We start from the raw sequence: 22379 nt of genomic DNA on the forward strand, positions 1-22379 counted from the left end.
CCGCACTGGCCAGTGGCAGGAGCCCAGTTGGGTGGCCTTCCAACCTGCGACCAGCTGACTCATCTTGCAGATGGTGTGTAACTAAATCCAAGCTGTGGGGGAAGGACTAAAATTAGGGCTCGGCCACGCGTGCTGGTAAAACCAGGAGGGCCCTCGATGGCCTCCCCGCTGCGCCCCCCGAGGACGAGGTCGGCTAGCCCAGCGCCCTCCTTAGCGAGGGGACCAGGCGTGGCGCCTGCTCACCCGCAGCCAGCCTGAGGGACCATCCCAACAAGCCGGTGCCATCCTCCCATGGGAACCAGGCCACCTTGCTCTCCGGTCCCTAAAACACCTGCCTCCCGCAGCCCCTGCTGTTCACTCTGTCCCCCAGTGCACCCCCCGAGGGGGCCCGCGGGGCCCGCGGCGTCCTCCCCCAGGCTGGGAGTCGCCGTGACTAATAAACCGCTGTCCACTCAACGACCAGCATCTGAGGGCGTGCATTCAGCCACCCCCATTACCCACCGTGGGACTCCCGCCCTCTCTAATGCGGTGACCAGGACGGGATAAAACACCAGCCGCTGACCCCACGGCCCACAAGTCGGCAGCCCAGCCGTGACAGCACTGCTGCCCCCGCACGGCCTGGCTCCCGGTTCCAGGCCAGGCCGTGCCCACCGGGAGCTCCACCCACCCGCGACACTGGCCTGGCTCAAGTCCGCCAGGGCTTTCTGCTTGCCCAGCCAAATACCAGACACCCCCGCCTCCTCTGCCTCCTAACCCTCCTCTCCGCTGGCTACTGGCATGGCCAAGAGGCTGTCTGCCCACGTGGAGAACTTTCCAGCAGGGCTGCCTCATCCTGAAGGCGGGCGCCTGATGGCCAGATTCCGCGGGGTAGCGAGACAGGGGCTCTGTCCGGGGCTGGGCAGTGGACGTTGTCCAGCTGGGAAATCGCACCACGGACACGTCCCGGCCTGAGGGAGCCGAGGGCTGGAAAGAGCCAGGTGCCACAATTCGAGAGACGGCCACGGGGGCCAGGCGTGAAATGCTCACGGGTTCCAGGCGCTGCGCCCAGCCGCGGGCAGCCGGGATTGCTTTGTTTCCACCTCGGAGCCCTGCATGTGTCGTGCTGTGGCTGCCGGGACGGATGACCACAAACTTGGTGGCTTAAAACGAGAGAAATGTATCCTTGCCAGTTCCGGGGTCCGGAAGTGGAAATCCAGGTGTCGCAGGGCCATGTTCCCTCTGCAGCTCTAGGGGAGGGTCCCTCCTGTCTCCTCCAGCCTCTGGGGGCCAGCAATCACGGGGGTTCCACGGCTTGTAGGAGCATCACTCCATGTCTGCCTCTGTCGTCACGTGATCGTCTTCTCCCCGTGTCTGCGTCTTCGCGTGGCCTTCTAAGGACCTCGTCCGCGGATTAGGGCCCACCCTGGTCCAGTGTGACCTCGTCTTAACTAATGACATTTGCAATGACCCTGTTTCCAGATAAGGTCACAGTCCCAGGTTCTGGGGGTTGTGACGTCAACATCTTTCGTGGGGACACACTTCAACCCACAATAGCCACCTCGTTTGTGACCCCAACTTATCTTTCTGACAACTGAGCCCAGTGTCACACTGCTATTGACTTGGAATCTAAAGGATAAGTTTCTATTTCTCTCCGCTCACCACCCGTCTGACACCGAGCGTCTGGGGTGTCCCCCCATTCAGCGATCCTGAATGCTATCCACCCGGAGTTAGTTAGCAGACCCCACAGTTCAGGGCTCAGCCCCACAGGACAGCCCCCCTTCAGACGCTGGTCCCAAGTCTGGGCCTCCTGTGCTTCTGACCGACTGGCTATAAATCAGGGTTCCCATCAGCCCCTTCTTGGGTTTGCTCATTTGCTAGAACAGCTTATAGAACTCAGGAAAGCTCTTACTATCACCTGTTTGTTATAAAGACTATAACTCAGGAACAGCTGGATGGAGGAGAGGCACAGAGCAAGGTGTGGGGAAGGGGTGTGCCACTCTCCTGGCATCTCCTGTGTTCACCCACCAGAAGCTCTCCAAGCCCCTTCCTTCAGGGTTTCCACAGAGGATCCATCACACAGGCAGGGTTAACTGAATCATTGCCCATTGGTGATTAACTCAATCCCCAGCCCCTCTCCCCTCCCCGGAGGTTGGGGGTGAGGCTGAGAGCTCCATCCTCCTGACCCCATGGCTGGTCCTCTGGCCACCAGCCCCGTCCCCAAGAGTCACCTCATTGGCGTAAAGTGTGATATGGTTGAAAGGGGCTTGTTATGAATAAAAAAGACACTGTGTTTCCTAATAGCTGCTTTTTGTGTGTGTGGTGAAATAAACAAAATGTAAAATTTACCATCTTAACCATTTTCAAGGGCACAGTTCAGCGACAGGAAGCACACTCACATTGTCGTGCAACCATCCCCACCATCTGTCTCCAGAACTTTCCATCTCCCCAAACTGAGACTCTGTCCCCATGAAGCACTGACTCCCCTCCCCTCCCCCAGCCCCTGGCCCCACCATCCACTTTCTGTCTCTGTGGCTGTGACTCCTCTAGGGGCCTCCTGTGAGGGGATCACACAGTGTCTGTCCTTCTGTGTCTGCCTCATGTCACTGAGCGTCATGTCCTCAAGGTCCATCCACGTTGGAGCAGGTGTCAGGATCTCCTTCCTTTTCAAGGCTGAGTAATATTCCAGTGTGTGGATGGACACATTGTGTTTATCCATCATCTGTTGATGGATGAACATACAGTATTTGTCTTTTTTTTTTTTTTTTTTTTTTTTGCTGCAAAAAGCTTTCTTGTTTCCCTTTGGTCCACAGCTTGGGAGAGGGCTCCAGGGTGCTTAAAAAGTGACCTAGCGGCTGCAGGGAGAGGCTCAGGCAGAAGCTCTGACACCAGGGGGCTGCCAGAGGGGCCCCTCAAAGGCTGCTGGACTGCGGAGGCTCCTAGTCACGCTGGAGGGGGAGCCTTTCGAAGAGATACTCGCCCAGCCCAGCCTGGGGGCCCGCGAGCCTGTGAATGCTGGTCAGGTGGTCGCCCATCTTCTTGATGAGTTTCACTTCCTCCTCTAGGAAGCGGTTCTCCAGGAGGTCACAGAGATGGGGGTCTGAGTGGGCAGAACCCAGAGCATGCAGATCCGAGAGGGCCTTGTTCCGATGCTTCTCCAGGGCCGTGGCAGCTTCCACAGCCTGCAGGGTGTTGCCCCACTCATCCTGGGACGGCCTCTGCAAGTCCTGGTAGAGGGCGCGGCCCTCTTTGGCACCTTCAAGAGACGCTCGGTGCCCTCACGCTTCTCCTCCGCCAACTCGCGGAAGAAGTGGCACACGTCCTCCAGAGCCACATCGTCGCGGTCGAAATAGAAGCCCAGAGAGAGGCAGGTGTACGGGGCCCGCAGATGCGTGTTGACCAGGCGGTTGACCGCAGCCTGCACTTCAGTAGAATAATTCTGATGAATCTGGGAGCTCATGCTTGACGGCAGTAAGGAGCTGAGCTCAAAAAATCGGTGTTGGTTGGTCCCGCCAGAGGTAGAGGATGGCTGAGCTGGTCCGAAGGCTACAACTGGAAGAGAGGCTGGAGGGTGGTCGGAGGCTGCAAGAAGGGGGCGTCCCTGGGTCTGTTCCGTCCAAACACCGTTGAAGCAAGAGACAGAGCCGGGGGACGCCGAGCGCGCTGCCTTTTTTGGGTTTTATATTTATTTGACAACCAGCCGTTAGTCTTCCTCCACACTGCCTGTAGATTTCTGCAAGTGGTGACGGGCACTCAGGTAGCCAATGTGGATCGCTTGTCTGGTGAATCTCCAGCCTTGCTACGTTTTCTGGACGTACGGACGGTCCTCACTTCTTCGGCCGGGCAGCTTTGCTGAGCCTGAAGTTGATGCACACGTCTGGAGCTCCCACCTCCTTCACGGCAAATTTCTGGACCTCTCTCACAGCCCACAGGGCAGGCTTCTTGAAGCCCCCTCCGTGGATGCGCTTGCGAACGTTGATTGTGTATTCTCTGCTCACTATCTCTCTGATGGCAGGCGGCCCTTTTTTTCTATACCCTTCTTTCCAGAGCCATTCTTCTGGGCCCAGGTTGGAATGACAATAGTTGTCTTTTTGTGACATTTCACTGAGAGTCATGTCCTCAAGGTCCGTCCATATAGTGGCAGGTGTCAGAATTTCCTTCCTTTTTAAGGCTGAGTAATATTCCATTGGGTGGATGGACCACATTGTGTATATCCATCATCCGTCCATGGACACTGGGATGGTTCCCGCCTTTTGGCTACTGTAACTGGCATGGTTTTAAGAACTTTAGAATCTTAATCCATTCCATCCTCAAAACCAACCCATGGGGATGACTATTATTCCCACTTTACAGATGGGGACACTGAGGCACTGAGAGGTAAGATAACGTGCCCAGAGTCACAGAGCTGGGGTTCTGGAGCCGGGCAGTGCGGCTCCAGAGTCCCCATCATGATCACTGTGCGCCCCTCCCCACCGTCTTTCTCTGCAGCTGGTATCTGAGAATGTACATACGTTTGCAGACCCTGACCCACCCCGGGACACCAGCCTCGGTGGTCCGGTCCAGCTCAGAGACTCCAGCTCTAGCGCTAACAGTAACTCAGCACTGTACCACCGTAAACCCCTCTACAAGCTCCCACCTAATCCTCACAGCACCTCCGATGGGCAGAGAGGAATCACCGCCATTTTGCAGTTGGGAATATCGGGGCCAGGAAAGGGTTGCCTGCCCGAGGCCATTCTGCGGTTTAGGGGCAGGGCCAGCAGCGGACCCCCGGCCGCCCTCGCTTGGCATCCTGTGCACGAGCTTTGCTTCATAAACAAACGGAAGCTTTAAACCCCTTCCTTCCAATGAGCCTCACACACCTGCACTGCAGGCAAATCCTGAACCAGCCCACAGGCAGGTCTGGCCCAACTCCCGCTACTGGGGGAACGGAATTCATGGCCCCCGCAGTTCCTGCCTCCAGCCCACCTTCAGAAGCAGGGAAGAAGACATTCCCATTTTGAAGAAGGCAAAACCAGAGGGCAGGGAGCCCCCACTCTGCAGACTTGCTGAATGATCCACTCTGCATCAGTCAGCTACTGCTGTGTAACAAAGCATCACAAACTTAGCAGCTCAAAACCACACACACCTTGTCTCAGTGTCTATGGGTTGGGAGTCTGGGCACGGCTTACCTGGGGCCTCTGCATAGGGTCTCTCAGGAGGCTGCAATCCAAGCCAGGGTTGGGTTTTATCTGAAGGCTCGACTGGGGAAGGATCAGCTTCTGAGACCACCTACGTGGCTGGTGGGCTTCATTCCTTGCTGGCTGTTCCTTGCCATGCAGACCTCTCCAATGTGGCGGCTTGCTTCAGAGCCAGCAAGGGAGAGAGTGTGCCAGCAGGACGGAAGTCACACTCTTACACGGCCTGATCACGGAAGTGACCTCCACCACCTTTAGTGTTCTGTTGGTTAGAACGGCCGCCAGGCCGGCCCACTCTCAAGAGCGTGAAGAGCTGGACCCAGGACCCTTGGGGGCTGTTTCGGGGTCTGCCTGCCACAGGCAGGATAAGCAACAGCATATCAGCCCTGCGGGCTCTGCAAGGGGACAGTGCTGTTTGCTAAGTGCTCGCGTGGGCAGGACACCCTGGTCAGCTGCTTTGCGGCCTCCGCGTGGTTCCGTGTCCTTAAACGACAAACTGAGGAAACCGAGGCTGCGCAGAGCTGAGCCGCCCAAGAGAAGCCAGGTCAGGAGGGGTGGGGCAGAGATCGTCCCCAAAGCAAGGACGCCTGCCTGGTACCCCCCGCACAGACGCGGGGGAATCGGCCCCGCAGGGTGGAGGTGCTCTGGATAATGATGGGGTTGGTGAGTCCAGAGTGAATTTCGGTTTCCACCCAGTCTTAACCAGAAAGGCTGGATGGGTGAGGCCCCGCCTCCACCCCCATCTGATGCAGTGCCCAGACTAGACGAACTTTGGCTGGATGGATGCTGTTTCCTGGCCCCCTGGGGACCCCCAGGGAGCCTTCGGCTACCCCCCTGGAGTCTGGAGACCCTCGGGCACTGCACGAAGTTCCTCCTTTTCCACGGGAGGCAGAAGGCACCACAGACTGGGGTCTATGCAAGTCATGCAAATTACACGCATTGGGGCGCCCCGACCCCCCACGGGCCGGCTGTGCTTCCCAACGTGATGTCTGGGAATTTGCTGCTCAGAGTCATGTCTTTAAGCCCTAAGGGACCTAAACACCAGACACCATGGACGGGCTGGCCCGGGCCACAAAAGGACAGTCACAGACCCACCACGGAAACCTGAGAAGGTCTGACCGGCCAACGAGCTGAAATTCATTGAAATTTTAAAAGTGGAAATTATTGACCAGAAAAAGAGAAAGATAAAAAAGGATGAGTCATATCATGAGTCGTATCTCAATTTTTTCAAAATTAGGTTAAAAACAAAACAAAGACAGAAACGTGCCCCTCAGTGTCCGGAACGAGGTAACAGAAAGATGAGCGGGCCGCTGAAGGCTCAGAACGCGGCTCCTGGGAAGGGAGGGAGGGCAGAAGGGCCCTCTGTGGGGCCACACTGCAGACCCCGAGGCTGTACAGGCGGCAGCAGCAGCAGGACGTCACCTCCAGGTGGGGCCCGAAGCCAGGCAGCATCTCGGGAGGCGGGAAGGGACAGGAGACCCCTCTGGGCCCATTCTGGCTGCCCGGAAGCTTCTCTCTCATTGCAACGAAAAGAACCCGAGTCCAGCTGAGCCCCAAGATCGGAGCAGCCTCTGAGGTCACACCAGAGGTTTGTCCTCTTCCCCCTGAGGAGCACGGGCACAGGCAGTGGACAGAGAAAGACACGAGCGCCTGGAGAGGCCGAGGCGCCGGGTGGCCACCACGGCTGGGGGCCCTGCCAGGCCTGAGCAGGGACACAGCTGGACATCAGGGCGGTGGGGCGTTATTCCCTTGGACTGACAGCGGGCACACGTGACACGACAGAGCTCCTGGAGGGCGCACACGGGTCCCACCTGCCCCAGGGACCAACCTGCGCACCAGGCGTCCTGAGCCCTGGCCAGCGGCCGCAGCTGGGGCACCAGCCTGCCTCCCCGGCTCCTCCCTGCACGCGGCTGGCTGGCTTCTGTCCCGGGAACCCCTCTCGGGCTCAGGGGGGCCGCACCGGTGCCCCTTGGGTAACATGACCCGCAGCAGAGAACTCGGCTCAGAGCGGCCACGGCCGGGGAGCACGGTTCACGGAAGCCTGGACCTCAGGCCCCCGTCTCTGGGGCCCAGACCCTGCTCCAGGGCGGCACCTAGTGGCACAGAGCGGCACTGCCACCGCAGCCCCTCAACCCGCTCTGGTCCGGCACGGGTTCCCTGAGGGCCCACCTCGTGGGGGTTCCCAGCCAGGGGCACCTGGGAAACACCAGCAGAGGGGTCAAATGGGGTGGCACGGAGCCTCGGGGGGCCCTGGGGCTCCCTGGGGAAGGGGACGCTGTGCCCACGGGCCCTTGCAGGGCATTCTGAAGGCGACTATGCTACGCGGCCCACTCAAGGGGGCCAGCCTGCACCTGACGGTTCACAAGGCGGCAGTGGAGAAGGGCCGGGGCAAGGATGGGATCCCCATTGGTGGCTCTGGCACCTCAGGGCAGAGCTGGCTCTTGATCCCCTTCCCCCGGCCCCCCGTCGGCGGGCCTGCCTCCCCCAGCGCCCAGGGGGCTCCCCAGGCCTCAGGGAGAAAGCAGAGCCTCAGATTTCACAGCTGTCGCCTTTACTGCATCCGGGCACCGGGCCCAGCCACGCTCCCCCCAGCGCCACCTGCAGACCCACGCGTCCTTGAGCTGGATCACCTCCTCAGCTCCGGCCCTGGCACCCAACCCCAGGCTGCGGCACAGCAAGGGTGTGGGGGATCGGAGAGCCGGGCTCACGGGGCACCTCCACCGCCGACGCTAGAGGAGCCGCCTCCCGCCTCTGGAAGACGGGGTGCGGGGTGTGCGGCAGAGGCCCCTCCAATTCCGAGCCCGGGGTGTGCCCGGGGCACTCACAACCCCCGCACCCAGGGCTCCATGCGCTCCTTGCTGAGCCAGGCCCTGGACTCGACGGCTGCCGCCCCGCCGCCCCGCCAGGCGTGTGGCCTGTGTCCACTGTGGCTGGTTCTGTCTTGGTGGTCCCGACCCCCGGCAGAGGTCTCCGAGTTCCCAAGGCGCCGCTGGTGCAGGAGAGAGGGGCTGGGCGGGGCGGGCGAGCTGTGCAGAGGCGGCGGCCCGGGCAGCCCATCTTCCCGGGGCAGAGCCGGGCCACGCCCACCCCTGGGCCGGGAATCCCTGGTCCCCGCGGAGCGCACCCCAGCCCCGCACTCCTCCCTCCTCGGCCCCAGCCGGGGGGCTCCCCAGGGCGGGGCCGGGGTGACAGAGGGGCCGGGCCGCTAGCGGAGGCTGCACTCCACGCCCTGCAGCTTCTCCTGCTCGATGGCCCGCACCAGGTCCTGCACGAAGCGCATCTCGGAGGCCAGCTGCTTGGCCAGGGCCTCGTAGCGGTTCTCGAGGCGGCTGAAGCGCCGCTTGAGCCCGCTGGCCCCCAGCAGCGCGCCCTTGGCCTCCTCCTGGGCCTGCCGCCGCAGCGCCTCGGTCTTGTGCAGCTCCTGCCGCAGCCGCCGCAGGTCCTGGCCGATGCTCTCGTGCTCCTCCCGGTACCAGGCCTCCTTCTCCTCATAGATGGCCGTCAGCGCCTCGATGTCCTCGTGGAAGAGGCGCCGGCTGTGCTCCAGCCCCCGCAGGCCCTCCTCGGCCGCCGCCACCTCCTCCAGCACCTTGGAGAAGCGCTCGAAGTTGATGTAGGTGTTGTTGGGGGGCATGCTCGAGTGCGACTTGATGGTGTACTCCTTGAGGCGGGCCGTCTTCAGGCGCCGCCGCTCCGGCTTCCTGCCGCTGTCCTCCCGCCGCACGTTCCGACGCCGGATCGCCTGCGGGGCAGGGGGAGCACGGCCTGGTGCGGGGGCCAGGAGGCGGAGGCCCACTGAGGGCCACGTCCGGCCCTCCACTTGCTTTTGTAAATAAAGTTTTATTGGCACACGGCGATGCCCATTCGAGTACCTATGGTGCGTGGCGCTTTCTGCTACAATGGCAGAGCTGACTAGCGCCAGAGACCACAGAGCCAAAAACGCCGACTCTCTGGCCCTTTATAGGAGAAGGTTGCCAACCCTGACCCTGGCCTAGAGGTGAGCCCTTTCTAGAAGTTTCACAGAGGGGCCATGGACTCCAGTCCCCCGCCATCCAGGCCCACTCCCCTGGGGACCCTCCCCAGACGCTGAAGGCTTGTCACACCTGCCATCCTTCAGTGGGAGCAGCCCCCTGACCTTACCTTGATCCAGGAATGCTCCAGGCTCTGGGCGATGGTCATTCTCCTCCTGCAAGAGCCCCCGCTCTGGTTAGTCACACGTGCACCAGCAGCACCGTCCTCCCCCAAGGCTGGCGGGAAGAGCCAGGCAGAGAGCAGGGAAGGGCTGTTCCAGGCTCTCCCCGCAACAGCTCTGCTCTCAGCCCCGCCTAGGGCCAACTCACAGACCCCTGCCCCTGGGGACCCCCAAGCCCCTAAGTCACCCTCAGCCCAGGGACAAGTCCCTGAAACCACCTTGAAACCACATGCAGAGAGCACCCACTCTCCTGAGCCACCCAGGAGGAGCCCAGCAAGGGGCCTGTGGGGCCTCCATGTTCTCTGAGGGGTTCTGTGAACGGGGTCGAGACCTAATGCTGGGGTCTCGCAAACTCAGGCACCCACGGGAGGGGCTGGGCGGGTGACAGGAATGGGTGGCGCTCGCCGGGGGAAGACGGCAGCCAACGGGGGCACCTCCCCATGAATGAGGGCTCCGTGTTGCAGGAGTTGTAGATTTTTTTCTAGAAAAAGTAAAATAGCTATCTAGAATTTTATGTGACACCTCTCATTTTAAAGGTTGACAACACATTAAAAGCTTCTGAAGACCGGAGTGGGCCAACGGAAGTCACCCACTGCTGTCTCCAGCCCACAAGGACGCCGTGCCTGATTCCCAGTGGCAGGGAGGCGGCGGCTTGCAGGGACGTGTCCTCGGCCCCCGGGCCACCCCCGAGCCCCACGGCCCAGCGCCCCTACTTGGGGTCTTTGACCAGGAGGCGGCGGATGAAGTCCTTGGCTAGCTCGCTGGTGTTGCTGAAGTACTCCTCGTCGAAGTCGTAGTTCACGGCCGAGATGTTGGTCAGCGTCTCCTGCTTGGTCTCGCCCAGGAACGGGGACGCGCCGCTCAGGCTGGAAGGGGACAGGGGCTCAGGGCCCTGCGCTCACTCCACCAGGCCGCGGCCGGGGGACCCCCCAACTCCGCCACAGAGGGGGCAGACGCAGAGGAGGCGGGTGGGGCCGGGCCACCCACGCACCCGCATTCCCCTGGAGCCCCCCATCCACGTCCTGGCCGCCAGCCAGGAGGCAGCAGGAAGTCATGGCCCAGCCAGACGCGCCGAAACGAGTGGGCCAGTCTCTGCGGAATCTCAACTATCTACGTAGACTCACAGTCTCAGAGCATTTGGGTCTCCCCCAAAACGTTCACTGATTCTGGGGGGCAAACTGGGAACTTTCTAGGGGGACTCCTGGCTGATGCCACCGCGGCGCACGGTCGGGGCGCCCACTCCCCATGATGGCATCGGGTGATACGCTGCACCGAGGCGGCCACAGCACAGCCCTGGTGGCTCTGGGCAGGGACCCGTGACTCATGGGGAGAAGCATATACTGGGTCTTCGTCCCGTCCTCAGGCACACGGCTCCCAAACCCTTGTAATTTCCTAAGCGATAGGAGCTCAGAAAGTGGGAGCGTCTTTGCCATAATATTCCATGGTTGTCCTGGATTCTGAAACAGCGCCAGGCTGACACAGGTGCCGGGAGTGTCTTTTTTTATTCATAACAAGCTCCTTCCAGCCACACCTGAGTTTATGTGAATCAGGTGACTTCTGGAAAGCCCTAAGGATACGGCTGGTGGCCTGGGGAACCAGCCATGGGACTAGAGGGATGGAGCGCTCAGCCTCACTCCTGACCTCTGACCTCCAAGGAAGGGAGGGGCTGGGGGTCGAGTTAATCACCAGTGGCCAAGGATTTAATCAATGGTGCTACGTGACGGAAAGTGGGGTTCTGGGCTGAACACAGCCACATTGGGAGGGTGGCGCGCCCCCAACTCCACAGGGACAGAAGCTCCTGTGCTCGGGACCCTCTCAGATGTCACCCTACGTGCCTCTTCCTCCGCTGTTCATCTGACTCCCCTATCTTATCCTCTGTGATAAACTGGCTCGTAAGTCAACTGTTTTCCTGAGATCTTCGAGCCACTCTAGAGAATCACCCCACCTGAGGAGGGGTCGTGGGAACCTCCGATCTATAGCTGGTGGGTCAGAAGCACAGGTGGCGACCTGGACTTGCGATTGGCACCTGAAGCGGGGCCATCCTGAGGGGCTGAGCCCTCCCCCTTTGGGGTCTGCGCTAACTCCGGGCAGATGGTGCCAGAACTGAACGCAACGCAGGACACCAGCTGGTGTCGGAGCTTCGCTCACGTGAGCGAGCCTGGACGGGGCCCGGCACCAGAAAGAGGACCCCGGTGAGACACCAGTGGAATCCGAGCGACCCCGGCCCTCTGCTGGCTGGTGTGCCCCAGGTTAACCCTCGGTGGACGAACGCTGTTGGCGTCAGACGTTAGCGTGGGGGAAGCTGGGTCAGAGGGCACGGGGCCTCCAGACTGTTCCTCCAACTCCTGTGCGGGTCTAAACTGATCCCAAAAAAAACAACACTAAAACTGTTTTAAAAACCCATTCCTCGGCCGGCCCCGTGGCTTAGTGGTTAAGTGCGCGCGCTCCGCTACTGGCAGCCTGGGTTCGGATCCCGGGTGCGCCCCGACGCACTGCTTCTCCGGCCATGCTGAGGCCACGTCCCACATGCAGCAACTAGAAGGATGTGCAACTATGACATACAACTATCTACTGGGGCTTTGGGGAAAAAAAAAAGAAGGAGGATTGGCAATAGATGTTAGCTCAGAGCCGGTCTTCCTCAGCAAAAAGAGGAGGATTAGCATGGATGTTAGCTCAAGGCTGATGTCCCTCACAAAAAGAAATAAAAATAAAAAAAATAAGGTAAAAACCCATTCCTGAAACCCAAAGGTCTGAGGGCCCCACTCATTCGACAGGAAGGGATAGCCCACTCGGTGCCATCTGAGGACGTGACCTCGGGGTCAGACCTTTTTCGCACAGAGGGGCCGAGCTGCCGGCCAGCGGACGAGGGGGAGGGAGGACACACTGTCTCGCCCGGGAGGGGGCCGGGCCTTCTGAACTCTCCAGAAGCCCCTGAGACAGGAACCACACCCTTCTCTCCTGCACAAACTCATTCACTCCCTCATTCATCCACCCGTCCCTCCAGAGTTCACTGAGCACTGCGATGGGCCAGAGAGACACGACATGGGTCCCGCGTGAAGCAGACAGATGCCCCTGTGCTCTGGTCGCTGTCCCCGCACGGAACCCTCCCCGACCCCGAGGGCCCAGAGGGGCGGCAGGGAGCCGAGCAGGTACTCACAGGATGTACGTGATGACGCCGATGCTCCTGGAGAGAATACACAAGAAGAGACGAGGGTCAGCTCGGCCAAGGGGGCGCAGCACCCCGACCCCTAGAGTCTCTAAATGGCGGGGGCCAGGGCCCAGCTTGCGGGCCAGGTGGGCAGCACGGGGCTGCAGGGCCTTGGGCCAAGTCCCTTCCTCCCACCCGCTCCGGGGGGACCTGGGACTAGAAACTTGAGCGGCCCTGGCCGCACCTGCCTGGCAAGGCTCAAAGGGCTGGGGGCGGGGCAGACAGAGCATTACGGCCCACAGACCACACAGACGTGGGGCCCTCGGGGGCCTGCCGTGCTCGCAGGCGGGGCTGGCAAACTCTTTCTAAAGAGGGTCAGACAGTGAATATTTCAGGCTTTGTGGGCCATCAACCATCTGTCACACATTCACCTGTTTTGTTTTTAACAACCCTTTAAAAACGAGAAACCATCCCTAGCTCATGGGCCTGCTCTGATCCGTGGGCCGTAATTTGCCGACCCCTGTTCTAAGGCTACAGCCCGTCCTGCCCACGCCCCAAGGCACTGAGACCACGAGGGCGGGCGGGGGCTCCCCCGAGGAGCAGGATGCCACGTCCCGGGCGTGCGGGGCCCCCACACTGCCCCGCACTCACCACATGTCCGCCTCCAGACCCAGGGGCTCGTAGTTGACGATCTCGGGAGCTGCGGGGACGGGGGACAGAAGGAGCAGGGTCAGGCGCTGGAGCGTCTACGGCGGCACTGGGGACGCGGCCTCGGGGCGGCACAGCCCCTCCGCAGGTGACTGGTCCCCGAGGGAGGGCAGGCACTCATGGGCAGGGCCAGCTCTCGGGCGGGAACGCGGGACAGAAGCACCAAGCCGAGGCCCTGAGCTCCCGCGGACCCGACACCAGGGATGGGAAGGGGAGCCCGCGGGCGGCGGGCCAGGCGGCCAGGGCCAGACGGAAGTCCTCCAACGCCCTCCCCAGCGCGCCCCCCGACGCCCCCGCGGGCTCACCCACGAACTCCGGGGTGCCGAAGATGTTCTTGAACTCATTCCCCGCTTCGATCTTGTGGGCGATGCCAAAGTCGATGAGCTTGATCCGTGGGTTTGGCACGTTCTTGTCCAGAAGCATGATGTTCTCCGGCTGGCGGGGGGCGGGGGGGGGAAGCGGGGTGCTGGGAGCAGGGCTCTGCGGCTCCTGCCAGCCCGGCGGCCCGGGAACAGCGCCCCGATTCTCCCCCTCGGCTGACCCCACCCCACGAGTCCAGGCCTGAGCCGGTGCGTCTCCCCAGCCCCCTGGGCAGCGAGGGTCGGGGGTGTGTATTCCGGGCCTGTGAGAGCCGGACCCCCTCCTCCCGGTCCCGTCCTCACCCGCTCCGGCCGGGCTCCAGCACCCCAGGGTGCCCCACTCCGTCCTGAGGCCCGCAGCGCTCACCTTGAGGTCGAAGTGGGCGATGCGCTTCGAGTGCAGGTAGTGGACGCCATCCAGGATCTGCTTGAGGAACTGGGTGGCCTCGTCCTCCGTCAGCGACTCCTTCTCGGCCAGGAAGTCAAAGAGCTCGCCGCCTGAGACCAGCTCGAGGATGAGCACGACGTCGGTCCTGTTCTCGAAGATGTCGTGCAGCGTGATGATGTTGGGGTGCCGGATCTCCCGCAGGATGCTCACCTCCCGCTCAATCTCCTCGCGGCTCACGCCCCGCCGGCTGGACGACAGGCGGCGCTTCTTAATGAACTTGGCCGCGTACTCCTTGCCCGTGCCCTTCTGCCGGCACTTCCTCACGATCGCAAACTGGCCGCTGCGGGGCGGAGGGGAGGGGACGGGAGCGGAGGTGAGTGGGGCAGCCAGAGAGACCCGGGCCACCACAGCCTTCTTGGGCAGCGCCAGCCCAGCTCCTGGCACTGTGCAGACGCACCATGCCCACCACCTCCGAGAACGTTCCTGAAGGTGTTCCTGTGTGAGTGCAGAGGCCCATGATATAATTGCCACCTGGCACGTCTACAACAGCAAAAGGATGGAAACAGCTCGATGCTGATCAAAAGGGAGCTGGAATCCATCACAGTAGGTCCAGCGGAATCTTACACAGTCATGAAAAAGAATGAGGCGACTCTCCGTGAGCTGACAAGGAGAGCCATTCCTGAGGACCCGCTCAGGGAAAGAGCTGCAGGACGACACGCAGAAGATCTTTCTGTTTGAAGAGGTATAGACTGTACCCACACGCACAGATGTATTTACGTGAGTCTATGCAGGAAGAAAGGTCTGAAGGCCACAGGCCGACCTGTTAACCACAGACAGCTCTGAGGAGTGGGACTGAGGGAATGGGGCCAGGGAAGGGAGTTTACTTTTTATTTGATATGATTCTATACGGATTCAACTTTTCACAGCGTATTTCGTCATTTTTAAAAATCTAAGAAGAAAAAAAGCCATTGACTTCAAAAGAGCTTCTTATTTAATAGGAAAGGCGAAAGAAATACACTCAGTTTCAAAACAAGAGAGAAGAGTGAGGATGTGGAGAAATCAGAACCCTCATAACGGCTGGTGGGAACGCAAAATGGGGCAGCCACTGTGGAAAAGTCTGGTGGTTCCTCAGAAGGTTAAACATGGGGGCCGGCCCCATGGCGTAGTGGTTAACTGCACGTGCTCCACCACTGGCAGCCCGGGTGCAGATCCCAGGCACGCACCCAGGCACTGCTTGTCAGGCTGTGCTGTGGGGGCGTCCCATATAAAGTGGAGGAAGATGGGCACAGATGTTAGCCCAGGGCCAGTCTTCCTCAGAAAAAAAAAAAAAGGTTAAACATGGAGTTTCCATCTGACCCAGCAATTCCATTCCCGGGTGTCCACCCAAGAGAAAGGAAAAATGTGTCCACACGGCAACTTGTACACAGACATTCACAGCAACATGATTCACAACAGCCCGAAGGTGGAAACAACCCAAATGTCCATCAATGGATGATGGATAAACACAGTGTGGTCCATCCACACACTGGAACATTATGCAGCCATGAAAAGGAGTTAAACCCCGACACAGCTACACCGCGGATGGACCTTGAACACACGATGCTCAGGGAGAGAACCAGACAAAGAAGGACACACGGTGCGTGATTCCATTGATGTGAAATGTCCAGAACAGGCACGTCCGCAGACAGAAAGTGGGTTCATGGGTGTCAGGGGCTGGGGAGGGGATGGGGAGTGACTGCTGATGGGATGGGGTTTCTTTTTGGGATTATGGAAATGTTTTGGAACTATCTAGTGGTGATGGTTGCACAACTCTGTGAATGTACTAAAGAGCATTAAGTTGTACACTTTGAATGAGAGAACTGTACGGTATGTGAATTATATCTCAAGACAGCCGTTACCGAGAGAGAGAAAGTCTATTTACTGCCCCCCAGGGAGCTGCCCAGTGTCCGAATTCCTTTGCTGTCTAGGAACTCGCTTAGGTTAACTTGCTGTAACTCAAGAGGTGACTGACAAAGGCCAGACAGTAAATATTTCAAGCTTTACGGGCCATGTGGCCTCTGTCACAATTCCTGCACGTTTTTACAACCCTTAAAAACAGTCAAAGCCCATTCCAGATCCACGAGCGGGCTGCACGAAGTGGCTAGGGTGGGATTTGGCCCACAGGCGGTGGTCGCTGAGCCGGCACCAAGAGGATACGGGAACGCACACGTCAGTGGACGGGCCAATCCCCAGGGAGCAAGCGCGTGCCCCGGACGGAACGCCAGCAGGGCACCGTCAGCGTCAAGAAGAAGGGACTACGCGACACCTCAGGGAAACGGGGGACAGCATGTAGAGGAAGGAACAGCGGAGACGGGCCTTGGGGACAGGAGGGGTCCCTGAAGTTGGTGGCGGCAGAGGGAAGACAGGCCAGGCAGAACCAGAGACAGACAGACGAGTGAGGGGCGCCTGTGCCACGCCAGAGGGGCTCCCAGAAAAGCCAAGCGACCTGACTGGGACCTGAGACATGCGTCTCAGCAAGCGGACCTTCCCTGGGAGCCCAGGACCACCGCAGCTGGCAGGCACCTAAGCCACGCCCGCACCAGCACCACACGAGGAGCACCCAGGGCGGGCCACCACGGGTGTGCTCTGCACACACTCGGGGGGTCAGGAGGTGGGTGAAGCTCGAGGTGGGCAGGTGGGAGGTGCAAAATCATGACTGACCATGGTAGATGAAATAATGGCCCCTCCAAAGACGTCCACGTCCAAATCCTGGGACCTGTGGATGCGTCACCTCACACGGCACAGGGGACTTTGCAGATGGATTAAGTCAAGGCCCCTGAGATGGGGATGACCCTGGATCCCCGGGGGCCCAGTGTCACCACAGGGTCCCCATCAGAGGGAGGAGGAGGGTCAGAGGCTGAGAGACGGGAGACGCTGCGCTGCGGGCTGTGCAGACGGAGGAAGGGGCCCCGAGCCCAGGACGCGGCCTCTAGAAGCTGGAAAAGGCAGGAGACGGTTCTCCCTGGAGCCTCCGGAGGACCAGCCCTGAGGATCCATTTTAGACTCCGGAGCCCCAGACCTTTCAGATAACCAATGCGTGCTCTTGTAAGCCACTAAACTGTGGTAGTTTGTTACGGCAGCAACAGGAAACTCCAACACTAACCTAAAAGCCAGGGACACAGGTGAGACGAGAAAGGCTAAGTGTTCCCGCTCAGGCCTTGCCCCCCACTCCCCAATCTGCCACAACAGCCCCCAGGTCCACTATGCTCCTGCCCCTCCAAGTCTGGGCTAACACTCCCCCCACGTGAAATGCCTCCCCCCGCCCCTCTGCCTACATCAGCCAAGCGAATTCTTCCAGGCCCGCCCCCCACCCCACGAAGACTCCCTGACGGCAATGACATCACAGGCCGAGTGTCCGCCACGCCGTGCTGAGCACTGGACGTGTGGCCTGAATTTCCAATACAAGGACTGCTCTCCTCCAGCTTGATTCCAAGCTGAACTCACACATAAAGATGAGTAAGACCGAGATCATGGGAACAGGTCAAAAGATGCTGTTGTGAGCTGAACTGGGTCCCCCCGAAATCTGTATGTTGAAGCCCTAACCCCCAGGACCTCAGAATGTGACTGCGTTTGGAGACAGGTCTTTAAAGAGGTGATTAAGTTAAAAGAAGTCATTAGGGTGGGTCCTAACCAATAGGACTGTGTCCTTATAAGAGGAGGAGAGGAGGACACAGACACGCACAGAGGGGGACCACGTGAGGACACCGGGAGACGGCCGTCTACACGCCAAGGAGAGAGGCCTCAGAGGGAACCTGCCCTGCCGACACCCAGATTTTGGATTTCCAGCCTGCAGCACTGGGAAAGAATACACGTCTGCTGTTTAAGCCCCTCGTCCGGGGCACTGAGCTCCGACAGTGGGAGCTCACTAACACAGACGTGCCGCCACTCCACGACGTGGAAGCCCACAGACTCAGCCACCACGGATTAATTTATTTCCTGAGAGTGTCGATTCGAATTTGAATTGAGAACACACACACAAAGAAACTCGCTCCCAGTTCACTGAGCCCTGTGACCCCTGGGACGAGACAAGGTGGCCCTGCTTTACTCGAGGTCTGTCCCCACGGTGATTCCGGCAGCTAATTCCCCAAAGACAGTTGATAATTAGGCTCGGGAAAGACAGCTCTGCTCGACACTGAACTGCAGCTCGTTCCCTCCTCTGAAACCGAGAGCTGATCACAGCGGCCAACCTCAGAGGGGCAAAGCGCGCGCCCGAAAGAGGACGATGTTTTGGGCGTGAGCACACACTCTCTTCCCAACACTCAGGTCAGGGGCTCGTCTTCGTCTGGACATCAAATGGGCCCAACCCCGGGATACGAGGGCAGAGCTGGCTGTCGGGCAGACGGGAACCAGGTGCCCACCTCTGATTCCAGCGCACCTGGGCTCTGGAGCCAGGGGGGCTTTGTCTCAAGGTCTGAATCCTCCTTTGCCACTTACAGTCTGTGTGCCCTTGGGCAAGTCCCTTCCCTTCTCTCATCCTCAGTTTATCTAGAAAACTTCAATAAATTTCCTATGTGGCCCACATCAGACGAGTTGCCTGGCTCTTTTTAACGGCTGCATAATGTTCCATTAACGGATGTGGTGTTGCTGTAACGGCCCAAAGAGGCTTCCCATCTTTCACTCATATAAAATCCCTATAGCATCTACTCCTATTCCTAGGTCATTGATCCGTGTAGCACGTATTTCCACTGAATTCATTCCTGGGAGTGGAATCGATGGGTTAAAGAGAACATACATGTGACATTTTGCTGATTTTTGCCAAACTACCCTCAGTAGGAGGTCCTAACACATTTTCAACAATAAAATATGAGATTTCTTTGGGGGGGGGGGGCGGGAGGTGGAGGCTGCATTCGCTACCTCTCTAACAGAGGAAATTCCTAAAGGAAGCACTTCAGGATCCCAAAGGAGCCACTCTCTCCGAAAAGGCCTGAGGCGGGGCTGAGTTATTTACATTCCTTTCTGGTGACATCATGGGGCCGGCCAAGGCAGATCAGGAAGGCTGGCCAGCAACAAACTCACCAAATAAGGTTTGAGGCTCTGGGAAAAAAAAAAAAAAAAAGAATGGTGCCTGACTGGTCTGAGGCAGGCGAGTTCCCAGGGGACCCGGCAAGGCCCGGCCAGGCAGGAAATCAGCTGCCCGGCTGGAATGGGAAACCTCCGCTTTTTCCCACAAGAATGCTCACAATCGGCAGGCGTGGGGGCCCAGACAGGAGGCCTTCCCTGGAAACGTGTGTTCAAGAGCTGCGGAGACGTAAATGCCTCCCACACGAGAGGATTAAAGAGACAGAAACTGCTAACCCAACTGCTCTCACACCACTTGCCAGGCATCGCATTCGGTGCCAAAGACACTCAGTTACGTTTCTTCCCAAAGGAAACGCACAGAGGATGTCAGAGCAGGAATTCACGGCCAGGGCTGTCTGATTCCAAAGCCCAAACTCGTTCCACCAGCACACACCCCTGACTCATTCCATCTTGGAGAACAGAACAAAGGACAGGACGGGAGATACTGTCCAGAAAACCCCGCAGTGCCTCCCCCAGCCCCAGAGCCCCGTCAGAGGGGCCTGCTCACCTGCCCAGCTCCTCCCCCATCTCGTAGTGGTCTTCCACATCTTCCTGCCTGAATGTGGACATGGTGGCCGGTCTGCCTTCCAGCACCTTCCGCTCCAGTGAAAGCCCAGTCACTGCAGCCTGGGGACGGGACCTCGGGGAGTCCCCTCGCTGTGACCCTGGAGGAGACAGAGACACAGGAAAGAAGGAATGAGATGCCACTACTCCTAGGTAAACGGAGCCACCTGCTCGCCAAAGATAGGTCTCACATCACTCCACGCTGAAGGCCCACTGTCCTCAGGGGGCACGTGCGTTTAGCGAGCCGGCCACTTTCCCGTGGCATCTCATTTAGACACCGTGCCCCCCAAAAGGTCGGTGTGAGCCCCACTGTGCCACCTTCGCCCCCATAACTCCCGCCAGGCACTACCTCTGGCTCCCCACACACTGCCCCCACCTGTCTCTGCCTTCTCCCAACCTGCTCATCCAGAGGCCCCACACATTCCTGCAAGCTCCCCCAGTCTCCACACCCCCAGACCCCGGGACTCCTGCCCAGCTTCCTAAGTAGTTCCAGTCCCGCACGCTCCCATCTCCCTGCCCATCAGCGACCTCCAACCCCCCTCGTCCTGACGCTCTCCCCCCCAGGGCCCCCCAACCTCGGCCGGTCTCTTAAGACCCTCCTCAGCGGTGTTCTCCCCGCACCCTGAATTCCCAGGAACTGGACAGCGGCTTCCTGCAAGCCCCTCCCCACTCCTGCCTCCCCCTGACCGCCCCCTCCTCGAAGGCACCCCTCCAGGTATCAGGGCCCCACCCCAGTCTCCCCCACCCCCAAACAAAGGGCCCCCGCAAAGGGCCACATCTGAGCCTCCTCCACGGTCTCTCGCCCCCAACCCTCGCACGAGCTCCAGGGCAGACCCCGATGACCCCTTCAGCGACCCCTCCAAGGACTCCCCAATCCCTAATGTCCCTGCTGCAGCGTCCCCGAGGCCGCCACGCCCCCCGCAGGCCCCGGCCCAGCCCCTTCTCCGGCCCGGTCATCCCAGGACTCCCCAGACGTCGCCCTACGTCCCCCAGGGCCCCCTTCACCCGCCGGCCTAGGGCCGAGCCCGCTCCGCACCCTCCGCTCACCGGTCCCTCCGCCGCGCTGGCCGCCGCCGCCTCCTTGGGCCCCTGCGACGTGCTGACCTGCGATGACGTCACCGCGTCCGCTAGTGCCCGCCCCCGGAGGCGGATCTCACCGCCCATTGGTCAGCGCGCCCGCCGCTCGTGACGCCCCGCCCACCGCAGCCTTCCCGGCCCAGGCCCGAAGGCGTCCGGCCCTCCGCACCTAGATGCCGCCTCGCCATTGGCCAACAGGCTCACCTCCCCGCAGCTGATTGGCTGTAACTGACGCCCGTCAAGCTTTCGTAAGTCTGCAGACCGACTTCCGGCCCCTGGGTCGCCCCGCCCTATCTCCTCTGACCGGGGTCCTGAAGCTGGGAGGCGCGAGGCTGAAGTCCTGCCCCCCGATATTCCTGGGTTTCTGGGCGCAGAGTACGCGAATCCAAAGCCCAGCTCCGGCGTGGCAGCTCCGGGGATGGACCCCAGGGCTGCTTTAGTCCCTGAGTGGCGGTTTCCTCCCCTGTAAAACGTTACCCCTATTCCAAATACATAAATAAAAACGCAAGTGAGGAGACCAGTCAGGTGTTGCCATGCATGCTTGAGGCTCCTTCTGCGACTCCTGTTCTTCTCAAGATACATGATAATAACAGCGTTTATTGAGCCTTAGCATGTACCAATCAACAACCTTAGGAGGAAGAATATATTAATATTTCCCCCATTCTACAGAGGGGGAAATTGAGACCCAGAGAGGTTAGGTATCTCACTCAAAGTCACACAGCGGGTAAATGGCAGGACTGAGATTCATTCCCAGATGGGCCCGAACCCCAAGCCACCTCAGAAGCCATTGGACACAAGACCCTATATCTTTCAGCCTTTGCCGACCACCCTAACATCAGCGCCGGTCTCCCCCTTGCTCACTGCACTCCAAACCCGTTTGTGTTCCTTCTGACTTCAAACATCTCATTCCTACCCAAGGTCTTGGCACGAGCTGTTCCTTCCGCCTGGAGATCGCCTTCCTCCCCTCTTACTTAACCCCTACACACACTCCAGTTCACAGCGAAAGCAGTGCCTTCTCCCACACCCGGTTTCCCCTGTTACTGCATCATACACTAACATGGTACATTTGTCACAACTAATGAACCGACAGCGACACGTTACTCTTAACCAAGTCCACGCTTTACTCGGATTCCTTGTTTTTCCTAACGCCCTTCTTCCGTTTCAGGATCCCACATGACATTTAGTCCTTAAGCTCCTTGGGGCCGTGACGGTTTCTCAGACTTTCCTGTTTTTGATGACCTTGACAGTTTTGAGGACTGGACAGGCATTTTGTAGAATGTCCCTCAACTGGGGTGTGTCTGATTGTTTTCTCATGGTTGGACTGGGGTGATGGGTTTTAAGGCGGAGGACCCCAGAGGTAAAGTGCCCTTTTCACCCCATCATATCGGGGTCTATTCCATCCATGTGACTTGTCACTGTTTATGTTGACCTTGGTCCCCTGGCTCGTCAGGTTTCTCCACTATAAAGTCACTCTTTTTTCCTCCCTTTTCTGTACGATATTCATTGGAAGCAAGTTACGTATGCACAGCCCACACGTAGTGAGTGAGGGGTTGGAACACCATTTTTCCTTGAAAAAAACAACTGACAAACTATAGTAATTCAGACTTGGGTATTTGGCAGACATTTTCTCAAAAATGAACAAATTGAGCCTGTCACTTCAAGGGAAACGGTTGACAGTATTTGTTGCCGACGGTAA

At 59.4% G+C, this 22379-nt stretch overlaps 1 protein-coding gene and 1 pseudogene across 1 annotated transcript; both read right to left on the bottom strand.

Annotated features, from left to right (window-relative positions):
- Positions 1-2471: 2471 nt before the first annotated feature.
- On the bottom strand, positions 2472-6284 carry LOC131403304 (ferritin light chain-like; annotated as a pseudogene).
- Positions 6285-6354: 70 nt separating this feature from the next.
- On the bottom strand, positions 6355-20699 carry DAPK3 (death associated protein kinase 3). Its single transcript, XM_058537548.1, has 9 exons — positions 20654-20699; positions 19551-19707; positions 13925-14285; positions 13504-13633; positions 13142-13190; positions 12500-12526; positions 10056-10208; positions 9291-9336; positions 6355-8892 (listed from the first exon to the last, which is right to left on the bottom strand). Exons 2-9 carry the CDS (start codon positions 19610-19612, stop codon positions 8356-8358), a joined length of 1365 nt encoding a protein of 454 aa, XP_058393531.1. The 5' UTR covers positions 19613-19707; positions 20654-20699; the 3' UTR covers positions 6355-8355.
- Positions 20700-22379: the final 1680 nt, after the last annotated feature.

This window comes from Diceros bicornis, unplaced genomic scaffold, assembly GCF_020826845.1.
Source record: "Diceros bicornis minor isolate mBicDic1 unplaced genomic scaffold, mDicBic1.mat.cur scaffold_67_ctg1, whole genome shotgun sequence".
NCBI lineage: Eukaryota > Metazoa > Chordata > Mammalia > Perissodactyla > Rhinocerotidae > Diceros > Diceros bicornis.

Excerpts from the sequence above, each read along its gene's own strand:
- DAPK3 (XM_058537548.1), bottom strand. The coding sequence starts at position 19,612 with ATGTCCACATTCAGGCAGGAAGATGTGGAAGACCACTACGAGATGGGG. Across the intron at positions 12,527-13,141 it reads GGTCTGGAGGCGGACATGTG|GAGCATCGGCGTCATCACGT; the intron begins GTGAGTGCGGGG and ends TATTCTCTCCAG. Across the intron at positions 10,209-12,499 it reads GGCGTCATCACGTACATCCT|CCTGAGCGGCGCGTCCCCGT; the intron begins GTGAGTACCTGC and ends GTCCCCTTCCAG.